The 16,667-nt window shown below is 31.0% G+C and overlaps 2 protein-coding genes across 2 annotated transcripts in view; both read right to left on the bottom strand.

Annotated features, from left to right (window-relative positions):
* LOC139488669 (uncharacterized) overlaps positions 1–16,667 on the bottom strand; it is a 68,193-nt gene that overhangs the window by 17,638 nt on the left and 33,888 nt on the right. The gene's annotated exons all lie outside the window — the stretch shown is intronic.
* Positions 4,473–13,996, bottom strand: LOC139488670 (uncharacterized). Its single transcript, XM_071274479.1, has 6 exons — positions 13,843–13,996; positions 11,325–11,485; positions 9,643–9,799; positions 7,933–7,992; positions 6,887–6,953; positions 4,473–5,637 (listed from the first exon to the last, which is right to left on the bottom strand). The coding sequence occupies exons 1-6, from the start codon at positions 13,880–13,882 to the stop codon at positions 4,575–4,577; spliced, it is 1,548 nt and encodes a 515-aa protein (XP_071130580.1). The 5' UTR covers positions 13,883–13,996; the 3' UTR covers positions 4,473–4,574.

The following is a 16,667-nucleotide window of genomic DNA, read 5'->3' on the forward strand; positions in this document are numbered from 1 at the left end:
CCTTGGACAGTGGTATGACATTACGACATCAGAACTAACTATATAAAAATCAGTTGAAAATGGCTTATCTCATTAGATCGATACTAAGCAGAAAAACATCTAGCAAAAATACAAACCGAACCCGGCAGGCAATCTATTTACACACAATCACCTCTCACAACGAAAAAGACACAACGTATATATATGATAGTAAGAGTTTACAAGACTCAAAATTCAGATCTGAGAGTAATAGCAGTTATCTGAGATAGAAAGTGTACACACCATCAAACGTTCTTCTTCTGTTCTGTCAAACTCCATTCTAGGAATAGACGCAACAAATAGATACAAACGAAAAATACAACATCATAACATTAATAAATAGTTTTTACACAATTAAGCGTCAACTTAACGTTTTGTATAATGATAATATAAAAATTATCACGGACATACACATGCATGGTTTTTATTTAAAGCACTTGTAAGTTACTATTTGAATGTAGATAGGTAGTATGACAACGATCGACAAACGCCTTTATTGATTCTGTGCCTTGCCCATACCCTATTTCTTTTTTATTATATTCGTCAATGCTGTTTCTATTAGCGACACGTTAACCGGATTTTTCTTTTAAACACCTAACGTTATAGGTTTTGAGATAAATTTAAATAAACAAAATGCAGACTTGGTTTAGGTTTATTGGCATTAACACTCATACCACATCTTCTTATATTTGTATCTAGTTTTCCGAGGTTAAAATCAGAGTTTGGTTTTCATGGTAGGATTGTTACGATAATTAGCATTGTAGAGGGCATACCGTCTTCTAAACTGTCAATATAAACATGTCTAGACATAAATGTGGATAAAATATCGTTTGTTTCAGATGAAATAAAGGGTTGTAGGTCAAAATTGTCTCTTCCAACACGTGTAAGCTTTAACTGCACACCATCATTTTAAAAACAATGTCCGTATTGAGATACTATGGAATTGGAACGGAATGCCTCGAAGATTCGAAGTAACTGGTATGACATAGTTATGTTCTATACTATGTTAACGTTTAGTGTACTTAATGTTTAGAAATTGCAATTTGAAATATTTTTGTAATCATTTTTATTTCATCTGAAAATACACCAAGCATTGTGATGCATAAATATATAGATAATTCATAATACATGTATTGATATTAAATTTTTACAATTTGAAATTAATACCATCCAAGCCAATTGACTCAAATAATTAAATAAAGAGTCAATTATAATTAGATAATAATTTATGAAATTTATCATATATACCAAAATGAGTCTTGCAAGTAAAAATTATCTAATTAAGAATTGTTTAAAAGTGGCATCAATCACGAATATGTATTAGGTGAAACGTAAAATAGGAATATACAATATTCTTTCTGGATCTGCATAGTCACTTGACGATTAAAGTCGTTGATTTTACCGTTGTTGTTGAAAAAAGTACTTCTTTTATTATTAAAAATATTTTTAAAACATTTTGCTGTATAGAAATTCCATAGAAAGCTACTTCGAGTATTGTGTACACGTATGCAATTGATTGATACAGTCTTCCCAAAGTACAGTGGCAATGGTTGATCACAGGGATTTATTTTAGTAGTCTTAATCAAATTTAATATGTTCTGTTTCTAGTATGGATGAAGATACTTGATATACGTATTCAAAATTTTAAAGAACATTTAACTATTAACAATAACCACAAAAAACCTATTTCTCGTATCAAACATAAACTAAAAGAACTAGCCAAGAAATTGTTTTTGTCCCGGACGATAAAGCTGCTAATAATATTATTATTGTTTGACGTAAATTTTACATTGAGGTTCTGAAAAAAGAAATCACCAATTCACCAACATTCCAACTGACTCCATTTTCAGAAAACGACATCTGTAACAAGCATAAACGTTTAGCTACCGCTTTACAAGCAGAGCCTAATACAATGAAAGTCCTAACTATGTACTGGCTTCCGAAGCTACACAAAACACCTTACAAATATAGATTTATTTCGTCTTCAAGCCATTGTTCCATTACTAAATTGTCTATTCTTCTTACCAGCACACTTGGTACAATTTAAAACCTGATAATAAATTGTTCAAATAAGGCCTTCGAAAATAGTGGAATTAATTACTTTTGGAGTGTCAAGAACTCGTTGGAAGTACTTGATAAATTGCATGCTTATATTGGTGATTTTGAATCTGTTCAAAGTTTTGATTTTTCTACCCTGTATACCACATTGCCTCACATTATCATTAAGAAAAAAATTCACACACCTAATGAAATGGGCATTTAAAAAGTCAGAATGTGAATATATATGTTCAAACTCTTTTAGGTCATTTTTTAGTAGCAATACACAAAAAAACTATGTCAATTGGACATGCTTTGATACTATATATGCCCTTGAATTTTTACTAGATAACATTTTTGTTCGTTTTTGGGATTCTGTATATCGTCAGATTATCGGAATTCCAATGGGAACTAACTGTGCACCACTTATAGATACGGACCTGTTTTTGTATTGCTATGAGTTACAATTTATGACAAAAATAAGCAAAGACCCATCGAAACAACATCTGATAAACAAATTTAATAATACTTTTAGATATTTGGATGATATTTTGGCTCTAAATAATGACGACTTCAGTATGTATATTAAAGAAATTTGTCCTGTTGAACTTACTTTAAATAAAGCTAATACTAACAATGACCACTGCCCTTTCCTCGATCTTGATATATATATCACTAACGGAAAGCTGAATACTAAAATCTATGATAAAAGAGATGATTTTTCATTTCCTATCGTTTATTATCCATTTTTAGATGGTGACGTTCCCTTATCACCATCTTACGGTGTTTATATATCTCAACTTGTACGATTCGCTCGTGTATGTAACAATGTTTTAGATTTTAACGAGAGAAATTTATGTTTTACTGAAAAATTATTACACCAGGGTTTTCGATATCACAAACTAGTCAAAACATTAACTAAATTTTATCATCGGTAAAAGGACATCATTCGTTAATATAGCTCAATATGCAGATTTCTTACACGTTCAGGTATTTCACATCCAATTTTTTATGGAAATATTCTTTATAAAGCACAAAGGTGTCAGTATTCACCTCAAAAACTAACAAAACCTTTCAATAGACTTATTAAGAAGGGATATAGTTACGATACTGATGTCAGGTCATTAAAGATTGCATATTTTGGCGTTAATATTGATTCACTTATAGGGTCTTTGCATCGGAACTAAACACATTTATTCAAAAACCAGTTGTTGGCATGACACGGGTTATGTTCTTTTCATATATGTTATGATGGTATGATACTAAACCCCTAACGGGAAGGATTGTGCCTGATGTTCATATGATGAAATCATAATCTTTCAGTCAGTTTGATTGAAGTCTGGAGCTGGCATGTCAGTTAACTGCTAGTAGTCTGTTGTTATTTATGTATTATTGTCATTTTGTTTATTTTCTTTGGTTACATGTTCTGACATCAGACTCGGACTTCTATTGAACTGAATTTTAATGTGCATATTGTTATGCGTTTACTTTTCTACATTGGCTAGAGGTATAGGGGGGGGGTTGAGATCTCACAAACATGTTTAACCCCGACGCATTTTTCCGCCTGTCCCAAGTCAGGAGCCTCTGGCCTTTGTTAGTCTTGTATTAAATTAATTTAAGCTTCTTGTGTACAATTTGGAAATTAGTATGGCGTTCATTATTACTGAACTAGTATATATTTGTTTAGGGGGCAGCTGAAGGACGCCTCCGGTCTAGCTACATTGAAGACCTGTTGGTGACCTTCTGCTGTTGTTTTTTTTTTCTATGGTCGGGTTGTTGCTTTTTGGCACATTCCCAATTTCAATTCTCAATATCATATTTTACATTTAGTTATTTAAGTGATCGAATAACACACCATGTGTGAAATTGCATAACAAATTTAAAATCACGAAAAATAGATTAAAACAACACACTGATTAGACAGTATCAAGTTTAAGACATGTGTCATTAGTTTTTTTTTTGTTTTTTGTTTTAGCAACACAAAAAATACATGAGTATAGGTTGCTAAACATTTTCAAAAATGTCTAAGAATTTTTAAATGTAGTAAGTACTGAAGCTAAATATGAAAATGTTCTCTAAATTTTCATTTTTTTGTATATCCAAGAATGCGACAATGTATAATGCCGTCACATAAAAAGATCATTGTAAATATCTTTCTATAGATCATTAAATAGAACTGGAAAATCGACTGAAGTCTTATAACCAATGATAAAAAAGGTACCAACTGTTCAGTAATACTCGAGGCCAAAATATTTGAAAATCCAAAACTTATTTAAAGTATTTAGAGCTATAAACCGAAAAGGACAAATAAGTATAGCCAAATCCGAGCAAGGAAACAGAGCTTTGCACAAGGTAGATAGATTCCGTAAGTTTAAATAACTACAAATATTTTGTAACAGTTAATTTGATAACAAAAATCTGTATTTTTGTTGACAGTTCAGGTCGATATGAACTAAAATGTGTTAAGACATACAAACAATAAAGATGCTTAAGAAAATCCATGACCATCATCATTGACACTATCTAGCTAAGTGATCATAAGCATGCGATGACTCTTCTGTCCTTGGTGTTCGATTTTGATTTGTTGTATCATACACAGCATCAACGGAATGACTGTACATATGTTCGTTATCCATGTTATCATCTTGTGGTCTGCATACTTGATTCAAAAGGTCATATTGACCATCATCATTTAGGCTATAACTCCCTTCACCATGTTTTAGTTTATTCTGAATGTCGTGTCCATGTATAGCTTTATCCGAGTTTTTGATTTCTACGGATTGAAAGTCTTCTATGGCTTTCGTCCGGTCAAATCCAGTCTCTGCCGGGTCAAGGACAGTATACGAATCATCATTTACTTTTGGTTCTGGTTTGGTTCTGTTAAATCCTGTTGCATCCGGGTCAAGAATGGCATAAGTACCGATACCAATGTTAGTCTCCTTGGAAGCTTTTTTATCTGCTTTATTTTCAATTGATTCAATTTTGTTTGTCAAATTTATTGAATGCGTGCCTCCATTCTTGTTTTTCATTTCATCACGTGCCTCTGTATTCGTAGTGGCTTGTTTTTGCAAAGCTTTATCCCAGTTTTCGTGTTTTACTACTTGAATCGGTACTTCATCTCTATCTTTTGTCCTGTCATATCCAGTCTCAGCAGGGTCAAGGACTGCATTTATTTCTTGTTCTGGTTTTGTTCTGTCAAAGCCTGTTTCTTTCGGGTCTAGAATGGCATAAGCACCAACAGTTGGGTTAGTTTTGTTTAAAGCCTTGTTATCTGATATATTTTCAACGAACTCAGTAGTGCTTGTAATGGGTGTAGAGTCTAAGTCTTCAGTTTGATCCTCTGGTACTACTAATATAGTATAATTGTCTTTTGATATTCCTTCTGAATGATGTGCTTTACCATTGATTGCGTCATTTGTCTCTATCTTGAGCTCATCATACGCATGGTTATGATTGTAAACTATTAAATCAGTGTAAGAAAACGAATTCCCCTGTCTTTGTTCATTTTGGTCACTAGTGACGCTCATATCTGCGGCATTTCGATATGTATTTGATCTTTCCCTTTTCTGTTTTCTAAGTAACCTGAACAAATAAGACGTATAGATTAGTATTGCTAAATGTAATTTTAAACATTTGCTTTTACTTTAAATAATTTTACAATATCTGTTTAACACTTGGAACAATGTTTCAAAATCCGTACATTTTACTGTGGTGCATGTTAATAAACACAAGTGAACATGGTTTTGACCAGGATGATCACTTTCTTATGAAATATTATCGAAACTAAGGCACTGGTCAAAAGTCCAGATAAAACTAAGAAAACTAGAATAACTTATTTATATGATTGTTTATAACACTTTTCAAAGTTATTTATTGCTACAAGTAATTGCTGTAAACATGGTAAAGGGATATTGACAAAACAGTACCAAATCTCAATGATATTCAATGCTAACAAATTTTCCAAGTTACAAAGTAAATATTAAGTATTTTAAGTAATTCATGTTCCGTGAGTTTGATATTTTGTATTGATAATGAGATATTAACTTTAACCAATAATGTTGTGCTATGGTATACTAAAAAACAATGTATATGGAATGTGAATAGAGGAGAAAACTGGTTACCAGTTTTCGAAAACGGTTACTTCTTGACACAAAATTTAAAGAAAGACTTAACATTGTTGAAATTCGTATTGGAAATCAATGTTCAAGTCGCTTCAGTTGTTATCAAATAGTCCGTTTATATGCAAGTTGCCGTTTGTTTTTGTTGCTCTTCAGGGTTTCTGTTGCTCTGTTGTTTTCCTCAAATAATGGATGTGTTTCCCTCGGTTCTAGTTTGTTATCAAGATTTGTTTTCCCTCAATCAATTTATGACTTTTGAACGACTGTATACTACTGTTGCCTTTTTAAGAATAATGAAACATTCTTGATTTAACTTTCCCGTGATATGCAACCAAATTATACTGATGTAACGTACATATAATCTGACCATTTAAGCCAGTCGACCTGCTGAATTATTAAAGATAATTATTTTATAAATTATACTAGAAAAAAGTTTTCCATTCAAATGTAAGTAGCGTATAATAACTGAATGAAATACGACAGTTGGTTTTATAGACAAAAACAAAAATATGGTAATAAAAGGCTCGGTTTGAACTTTTCCATAAAGTTCTCAACCACTTTGACTACTAGGAAGCAACGTATTTGAGAAATTTTTCTGGTAGTATAATTTATTCTGGTAGAAAGTTGAGAAAACATCCGCTCAAAGATTTGTGTTCTTTGTGATCTCTGAAATATGTATTTGAAAAAACAGGAAAATGTGTACATGTATATACCTTCTTCTCAATATAATGACACAGCAAATAACAACAACGATTAGACAAGCAACACCAATTCCAATACCTATAAAAGTATAAAGATACAAAATATACACTTAGTTAAAAAGAAGAAACAGTAGAAAACAATATTCAATACTCGCCAATTTATATGACATATTCCAACATGTAAAACAGAAATTTAAATGGAGCATGATGATTGTACGCATGCATCAGCCGTAGTATCAATTAAAAGAGTGCCGAAAGTAAAAAGATATCATCAGTATTTTTTTCAAATTAAAAGATCGTAACCCTAAATATAGACCAAGGACCTTTTAAAATGATTTTGTTTTGTTATGAACCTTTTTGTTATACTTCTTTAAATAAATCTCGTCACAAAATTATGAAAACACGATATCACAGTAGTATGGGTTCGAATCCCGGCGAGGGAAGAACCAAAAATTTGCGAAAGTAAATTTACAGATCTAACATTGTTGGGTTGATGTTTAGACGAGTTGTATATACATTATGTACACAGCCATGTATCACCCTCATTGATGGCGATCCGATGGATACATCTGTTATAGAGTTGTCACTGACTCAGACGTACTTATAAATATAATTATTTTCTATGACTGTATATTACATTAATTTGTAGGATCCTTTACTATAGATAATTTAGCTGATCTGTAACAATAACATCTTCATGCCTTATATATCATGTACTGTAGTACGCCGCTAGATTAAAACTGACGAGGAAAGGTAACACACGGCCAGCGAAAGCTCTATTTTGTAGAACCCAGGTGGTCGTGTGGTCTAGCGTACCGGCTGCAATGCAGGCGATTTGGTGTCACGATATCACAGTAGCATGGGTTGGAATCCCGGCGAGGGAAGAACCAAAAATTTGCGAAAGCAAAATTACAGATCTAACATTGTTGGGTTGATGTTAAGACGAGTTGTATATATATATCATGTAAAAACATGACTGGATTTCATTAAAATATTTTTTGAGTTCGAGATAAGAAAAGTAACAAATAAAAAGCGCCTATAAAACATATAACACGTACCTGCCAGTGATACATTCCTTGTTGAATCGGTCGGTAATTCTTGTGTTGTTGTCCCGTTACCTTTGTATAAAAACATAAATTTTAACATCACATAATTGTTGTTCAATAGTAAATTTTCAAGCAAAGATTATGTTACATACAACGTCCGTTATTGATATAAGCCGATAACAGTCCTGTAAAAAATTAAACAGTCCTGAGGCCGCAGAAGGTACAGTTAAATAGAAGCTTATATCTTATTTCAAACATTGTTTAAAATGTCACAAAAATTGAATAAGGCAAACAAATACAAACTTGTGATAAGATATATTTTCATTAAGTCTGTAAACTGTTTTGTGGATAAACTTTATTTACATTATCGTACATGTTGGTCCCGTGGAACACGAACTCAACTTAAACAAAAGATAAATATAAAGGACAGTTGAAGGTAAACAAGATTGATGGCAACATCACTACTACATGTGCATAAAGACTGCGTGTGTTTATTTGTTTTACGTGAATACCGTAATACCTTCATATGCATTTGAAATTTCAAAATGGATATGAATAATGAACAATATGTGGCTTGCACATCAACACTTGGTAAAATATTTACTTATTTTACAATTATATCTTAAAACCCTTCAGATCTTAAGTTAAAATAAACTCATCATAGATACCAGGACTAAATTTTATATATACGCCAGACGCGCGTTTCGTCTACAAAAGACTCATCAATGACGCTCGAATGCAAAAATGAAAAAAAAGCCAAATAAAGTACAAAGTTGAAGAGCATTGAGATCAAAAATTCCTAAAAGTGTTGCCAAATACAGCTAAGGTAATCTATGCCTGAGGTAGAAAAGCCTTAGTATTTCAAAAAATTCAAAATTTTGTAAACAGTTAATTTATAAATATAACAATATCAATGATAATTCATGTCAGATCTTAAGTTAATGCTTTCACTTTAGATCTAACATACATGACATAAGAACACAAAACGTCTACTTAAAAAAAGTTAAAACGATTGAAAAAATATAGAAACAACATGCTATTTAGCCTGTTTTATTAATACTTCTTTCGGGCGCGGATGAGGCTATATATCCAGGACCGTCTCTAGGTAATTGACCTATAGAAAGAGAAGACAAAGACTTTGTGGTTATATCTGTAGACGGGAGCAGTGACCGAAGTGAAAATAATTATAATGCATTTCTGTTTTGTTTTATTTCTAAAAAAACTGGTCTAATACGATACTTCTGCGGTTTAGTTTCGTCATTTGATAACCGATGCTGTACATGGGTTACAATACAATATATAATTACATGTGGAACAGTCAATTGTATTAAAAAAGAACAACATAAACACAGAGTAATTGCACATTTTAGAAATTCCAACTTAAGCATACTGTTGCTAGTGATTTTGATATAATTGTTAATGCTGTAATTTGTAAATATTTTTTCCATTTTGACAAAGTTGCAAACAGTTATAAATTTGAAATTACGCACCTGAACTCTGTTTATTTTCATTTTGTATAAACAGTTTGATGGAAACTAACGTTGTTTTGCTTTCTGACACTTCCATTTTTCTCATTTGATACGGCACAAATGTCAAAACTAATACCATAAAACCTACTTGTTATTTCTACCTATGATCAAAATTATTAGAATTTACTTCAATGTACCAAAGCTGTCTCGTCTTAGATATTAAGTGAATATAACGAAATTATTACATCCGTACCTTGAAACTTGTATACGGACGCGTTGTCTGCACTACCACATTTTTCATCGTTATTTTCCTTGCAGTTGTTATTGCATTTTGACTTGTCCCGTTTATACCTAGGTGTGTTGTACGACTCAATATCTACCACTTCTCCACAATAGCAATCACCTTCATTCTATAAAGAAAATTTAATTACTGAGACCCATCAATCCATCGTAGAATATATAAATACAACGATATCAATTTAAACGTAGATACCAATAGGAGCCAGACAAAATGCATGGTTTTGCGTAGTTAAAACAACAAATATTAATTAAGTGTAAATTGGGTTTTGAATTATATTTGAGAAACGGCAAATAATTTCGGTTCTTTCTTGTTGTTTTTTTGCATTATTTTTGTTAGTTATTATGTGTGCTTAGTACCGATTTGATAGGCCAAGCCAAATCAAAAATATTTTTACAATGTCTCTTCTTCAAAACATTTGTTTGTTTAACCGCTGTAAAAATAAAAGTACGAGGGAAGGGATGATCACTCATAATGGCAATCAATATAGTCACAGGGGAGTTCATGACGTTGCTAACGTACAATGTTATGTTCTGTACGTCAAACTGTGACCTATCGAGAAAGGATTAATTGTTCGACTGTTTAATAATGATTTAAACTGATTTCACTTTAAAACGAGTACATGGACCCATCTTTTGTAAAATGGCATTAGGTTTGATCACGTATGAATATTCTTTGTACCAATGTTAATGAAAAAAGTCAACATTGAATCGAAATGTTTTTAAATTAAAACTGCAATAATGCCAATTTTCCTGAACTTCTGAAACTTTGTTTATTATTTCTAAAGAACTACGGTACTATTAAGATCATATTTCTGTAAAGAAGATTTTCAATATGTTTGAAATCACTGTTGAAACAAAAAAGTTATGCGTGTCTATTAAAATGATAAAAATGTCTTAATTGTCGGCCCTTTTTATCCCTTAAAGTAGCACATGAAGGTGTATTTGTTATTACATATTTGAAATGCTTAATAGGTAAATAAAAAAAGCTTGCATGCAAATTTTCGTTAAACATATATCATTAAATTGAAAACTGTATCTTGAACCCTTAAATATGTTTCAAGTAGCCACATTGTTTTTTTTTCTGTTGTTATCGAATCGTAGACCCTGCTATCTACATGTAGTGCTGTCAAGGTTTGTTTTCTGTCATCTTTGTTAAACATTTATTGATGAAGTATAAAAAAGGACATTGGTTTTTTTTAAATGTTTTCAATTTCAGTATTTCATAAAATTCAATATAGTATAGGCTGTTTTTTAACAGGAGGAAACAATTGTTGTCATGCTGCACCAGGGCGACTGAAAACATACTCACTGTAATATTTACATATTATAACATTGTAAACGGAGCTCATATTGTTATATAAAGTGTATTATAAGTTATTTTGAACTAGATATGAAGCGTAAATGGTTTTTTTCACAAAGTCTACCTCGTATGTAAAATAATTATTCCTCTTGGACTTGATGTGTCAGTATAAAATTACCCTCCGGCCATAGAAGTGATCGTATACTGACACATTGCGTTCTGATTGGAGAACTTTTACTGATTCAAGGCAGTCGAAATCATATGTTATTCCTTCATAAATGAGCTGCGTTAAATCGTTCGTGTACATGAAGAGTTATTGATATGAACAATCTCACCTGTGTACCAAAATAATTAAACCTGTTTCTCTTTGTACACACTTCATAACATATTTTTGCAGACATTGGATTGCCAGAATGAGGTCCATCACTTAATAACCTTTTACGACTACGCCCTCTTTCTCTGTTTTCATAACAACCAGCAAATGTATATAACTTATCTGAATGAAAAAAGAGAAAAACCTAACAGGAGTAAAGTATAATCGACAGTTTAAATATAACAAACTATTACAAGAAATTATCAATAAGTGTGTTAATTGTTTGGTATTTTTGATTTGTGTCTTTTATATGTGCATCAATTGATTATCGTTTGAAATTGTTCATTTTGCTATCTAATGAATGAATAATTGTTTTGACACGAAATAAGGTCAACAGTGAGTATACCGCTGTACAATCGTCATAATCAACTTAAGCAAAACCAAATATAGGTGACAAACTTAAACTAAGTGAAACACGTGTACGAGTAAATAAACAACGGAACAATAGAAACACTGAACTGAAACAAAAACAAAAACGGACTATTTGATAACAACTGCCATATTTCTGACATGGCACATGACATTTTAAGAAAAGACGGGTTGGGCATTGGTCAATGGTTAACCAAATCTCTCGTTCATATGGCAATAATTTAATTTTGGATGTAACGCGTCTTCTGATTAGCTGACGTCGTTTTATTTATCAGCCCATAGACATAATTTTGTCATGTGATCGTGACGTTATCAACGTTTTTTAATGATTTACTCCGGTTTAAAATGAATTTAAGAATCAAATTATAATAAATGATTGTAATATTTTTTTCTGCCCATTCGAAATAATATAAAAAATGTGGTGCAAAATTAAATTACCAGCTACGCGGGTTATTCAGTGTACACCACATTTGTGATGTTATTTCTTCATAGACAGAAAAAATATAACAGTCATTCCTTAAATGTTAAAAACATAACTTTTGTGACAGAACGACATGTAGAAACGATGAGTACATAACAAAAACTAGTTAATTAACATTTTACATGCTAAGCCTTGCTTTAATAAGGAACATGTCTTTTTGACGATAGATTATGAATCATGATGATAATCCTTCAAAAATATATGACATGTCCAACATAATTCGTAGCCAAATGCATGGATTATAAATACTAAAATTTTAAATTATACTTTACTAGTGATTTCAAATGCTAACGATAATGGATTAAAAATGATTTTTGAAACACAAATATTTTGTTTAAATCTACCTTCGATAAAATCTCCCATTATATCTCTACCAAACACAAAACGTTTCTTATATTGAAAACAACAAATCATCTTAAGAAAGAAAACGTTTTCAATTCGTGTCTGATATTGAGGATTGCCAATATGAAAACCAGTCATTATACATAACGTTAGTATCCGTCCCAACTTCCTCATCCGCGTTTATTGTTTATTTTTACTAAATACATGTATGCTTTTGTCATCAATATATCACTTTTAAGTCAGTATTGTTTAGCTTTCACATTGTTCAACTTGAAAAATACGTGTTGTACGATCACAGTTTTGTTTAACTTTTAAATTTTTAATTATTCATCCTACTTATGTTTTGAATTTCTGCAAATATATTGCTACCACCCTCGTTATATATAGAACGTGTTGAGAATTTCGTTTCCTCAGACAAAGTTGACCATAGATTGATGAATTGATATGACTATTATTTAAGGCTCTTTTTATTCAATAAGCTCTTTGAACGTTTCTTAGCTATTATTAGTGTTTTACTGAATAATGATTTGATATACGATGTCATGTGAGAAGCATCTCTTCTAAATCGCCAAGTAAATATGTTTCTCCAGACTGAAGTTGTAATTTGAAAAAAGAGCATCACGAGGTTACAAAGAGGCAAGTTTAGACTACAGATGAGACCACGTTAGAAACATTTTGTTTATCTTAATGTAGGTTCTACGTGTCCTGTTGAATACCATGTTATTGTTACGTGTTGAGTCACACATGTTATAATCAATTCGGGAAATAGTTATAAGTGTTTGGCAAAGATAAAAGGACCCTTACGCAAATGTGTATCACTTTCGAATATGTGTTCATTTACAGAATGTATATTTAAAAGTAATGTTTTTTAATTAAAAACTTTTCATTTAAAATAAATTCTTGCAGAATGATTAGTCGAAAAACATTTTATTTACTTATAACAAACTATCAATATTCTGCAGTTTTTTTTTTATTGGCAGCAAGTTATTGAAGGATGTTAGGCAACAAAAAATCAATCAATCAAACTGTCGAAATGCAGTAAACGTGAAATAGTGCATGATTTATATATAAACGCATCATAGATATCAGGATTGAAATTTTATATTAATGCAAGACGAGCGTTTCGTCTACAAAAGACTCATCAGTGATGCTCGAATATAATATGTTTAAAAGGCCAAATAAAGTACGAAGTTGAATGGCATTGAGGACCACAAATTTCTAACAATTTTTCCAAATATTAACCACTTAAAAAATAATACTGTAAACATTCCTTTATTTATAAGCTTACCGTCGTTGTTGCTATCACTCTCATCACTAGTATCTCCCATGTTTGTTTGTAATCTAATAACTATTCGCTGTTTACTTTTTCTCCAAAATTATGAAATGTAGTTTCAAAAAGACAGATTAGACAGAATAGGACTTTGTCTACAAATAAATATAGTGCTAAAGTTAAAATTCCAGACCCACATTATATTTGACGTAATAAAAGTACGTTCATTAGAAGTATCTCTTATATTAAGGTGTGTTTAACAACAATAATTTACTATGCATGACATATCCGTCGAAGTTTCCTCATCCGTGAGTATTTTTAGTAAGTTTATACGTACAAGTCTTACATTCTTAGTCATTGTACTTGTTTTTTAATGTTAAATTATGTTGTTCAAATATTTATGATTTGAATAAATGAACAAGTGTCTTGTTTTGAGCACCCTCTATATATAAATATAAATATAAATAGGGATATGTGGTATAATTGTTAATGAGGAAGCACTAGCTAGCTAGCTACGACAGAGGCCAAACAATACAGTGATTTATAAGACTACCCCGGTAATACATGCTATGATTTAAATAAATATGTTCATGAATAAGGCCTTCACTAGAAAAGTACAATACATTGCAAATATTTACATTAATTTTGAAAAACAAGATTTTTACCTGGAAAATTATGTTTCTGAAATTAACAGACATTTTGAATTGTTCTATTTGTAAAAAAACATAAAAATGAATCATGACTATAAATGTAGGTCTTGAGTGAAATATTTAAAAGAGAATAAAAAAACAAATATAACCTGGTTAACATAAACAGAATATTTAGTATGTTAGCTCATGAGGTTACAGACCAGAGAAAGAGCTTGATTTTGACAGATGGATTATTTTGATGACAAAAAATGCATTTTACTATGATAATATAAATACTAGTCCTGGTATATTTGATCAAGCAGAAAGTGAAACCCTGATATTCTAGAGTCTGAGTAGCATTTTTTAACACTACAAATTAGAGTTAATCTGTATGAGACGTGTTTAAAAGATAATTAAAAGATCTGTATATTTTGTCAAAAGTTGTTTTTGTAGCTGATACAAATATTGATGAAAGTGGGTTTATTGCTCGTCAATAATTATATTTATTTAAGGAATGACTAATATTTTTACTGTCTTTAAAGAAATATCATCAAAATGTGGCACACACTGAATAACGCGCGTAGCGGGTTACTTAACAGTGTGCACCATTCTTTAAATGTTATTTCGAATATACTGACAAAATATTACAGTTATTTCTTAAAATTTGATTCTAAATTCCATTTTAAACCGGCGTAAATCATGAAAAAAAGTTGATGACGTCATGGTCACATGACAAAATTGTGTCTAAGATATGATAAACAAAACGGCGTCAGCAGACAAATCAGAAGACGCGTCACATCCAAAATTAGATTATATTGTCTCTGAGCAATGAAAAAGAATTACAAAATAGAAATTGAAAACTGAAATATTGGTTTTAAATTTCTAGAAAAATTACATAAAATTCAAAAATTACATAAGGTGACATTATCATCTAGTACTGACTGCAGCTAGAACATAGAAAGTATTTATTGTGATTAAATAATGTGTTGTCTTTTTTCTTAGATAGACTTGAGTACACTCAGTGTAGTTTTTTGTGCCGTTTTTTTTTTTGTAATTTTATACATACAATGTATTTGTTACATTGGTCGGATGCAATCGATAGAAGCAGTTAGTAGAGTATACTGCCTGCAGACATCCAATAAAGGCTGTAGGAAGTTGTATGATACGGATTCATCTTTTAAAGAACTAGAATGCAATGGTCGTTTGATTGGTAATTGACCTTCATTCGTTATCTGCAACATGCATATGAAACTAATTTTCCAATTTTCAGTTTCTTTATCTTCACGTCATAATCCAATTCCCTAACTTCCTTCTACTGAAAAGAAATGAGAAAACTCACGATCAATAACTTGATCGTGAATATCTTTAGATTTTTAGTGACAATTTTGTGTCGTTATTCAAATCATTTAAACTAGATAAATGTCTTTAGCGTTTGAGACATGTATAAAAATACAAATTTGAAGACCTATGTAAATTTTTAAAATTGTTTGTATGGACATTGAACGACAAATTTATGTGACGTATAAAATTTTCTGACGTCAGACACTCAAATCAATGAATGTGTTTGTAGACAGATGTTTTTGTGTTCTGTTAAATTGTCTCTTTTAAAATTGTTATACGATGATGACTGATGTACCCATATTTTGACTATTTATTTGTTGTGTCTGTTTAGTTAACGCATCAATGTAAATATAACGGAATTTGATGAGACTGTCATCAAAGTGAGAGGGTTAGCGCTATAAAACCAGGTTTAATCCACCATTTTCTACATTTGAAAATCAGGAATATGACAGTTCTTGTCCATTCGTTTTTTATGCGTTTTGTTATTTGAAATTGCCATGTGATTATGGACTCTACACTTAGTTCAGTATTTTTGTGATTTTACTTTTTGTTATGTGAAGTTGACATCTTGTTTTTCCAATATTGTTAACTCATAAAATTGTTGCGAGTTTTCATCAATGAATTTAAAAAAATATATATTGCTATTGCACAAATTTATTTGATTTGATAAAAAATGCACGAATATCGTCGAATACATGTGTTTTCGGAATTGTGCATAAACAAAAAACAAATGTTTCTACAATGATTTATCATTCATGTTTTAATTGTTTTTTTTAAACCATGTGAGAAGTTATTTTTTTCTCTCCAACCAATGTACGTATCAATATTCCTTGATGATAAATCTGAAGACAGCAGTCTTTTAAACAACTTTGT

This window comes from Mytilus edulis, chromosome 9, assembly GCF_963676685.1.
Source record: "Mytilus edulis chromosome 9, xbMytEdul2.2, whole genome shotgun sequence".
Lineage (NCBI taxonomy): Eukaryota > Metazoa > Mollusca > Bivalvia > Mytilida > Mytilidae > Mytilus > Mytilus edulis.

Bases quoted from the DNA above. Each gene is read 5' to 3' on its own strand.
- LOC139488670 (XM_071274479.1), bottom strand. From the start codon at position 13,882: ATGGGAGATACTAGTGATGAGAGTGATAGCAACAACGACG. The intron at 11,486-13,842 runs GTAAGCTTATAA...TTTTTCATTCAG, and splicing joins GAGTGATAGCAACAACGACG to ATAAGTTATATACATTTGCT. The intron at 5,638-6,886 runs GTATATACATGT...TTATTTGTTCAG, and splicing joins GTCATTATATTGAGAAGAAG to GTTACTTAGAAAACAGAAAA.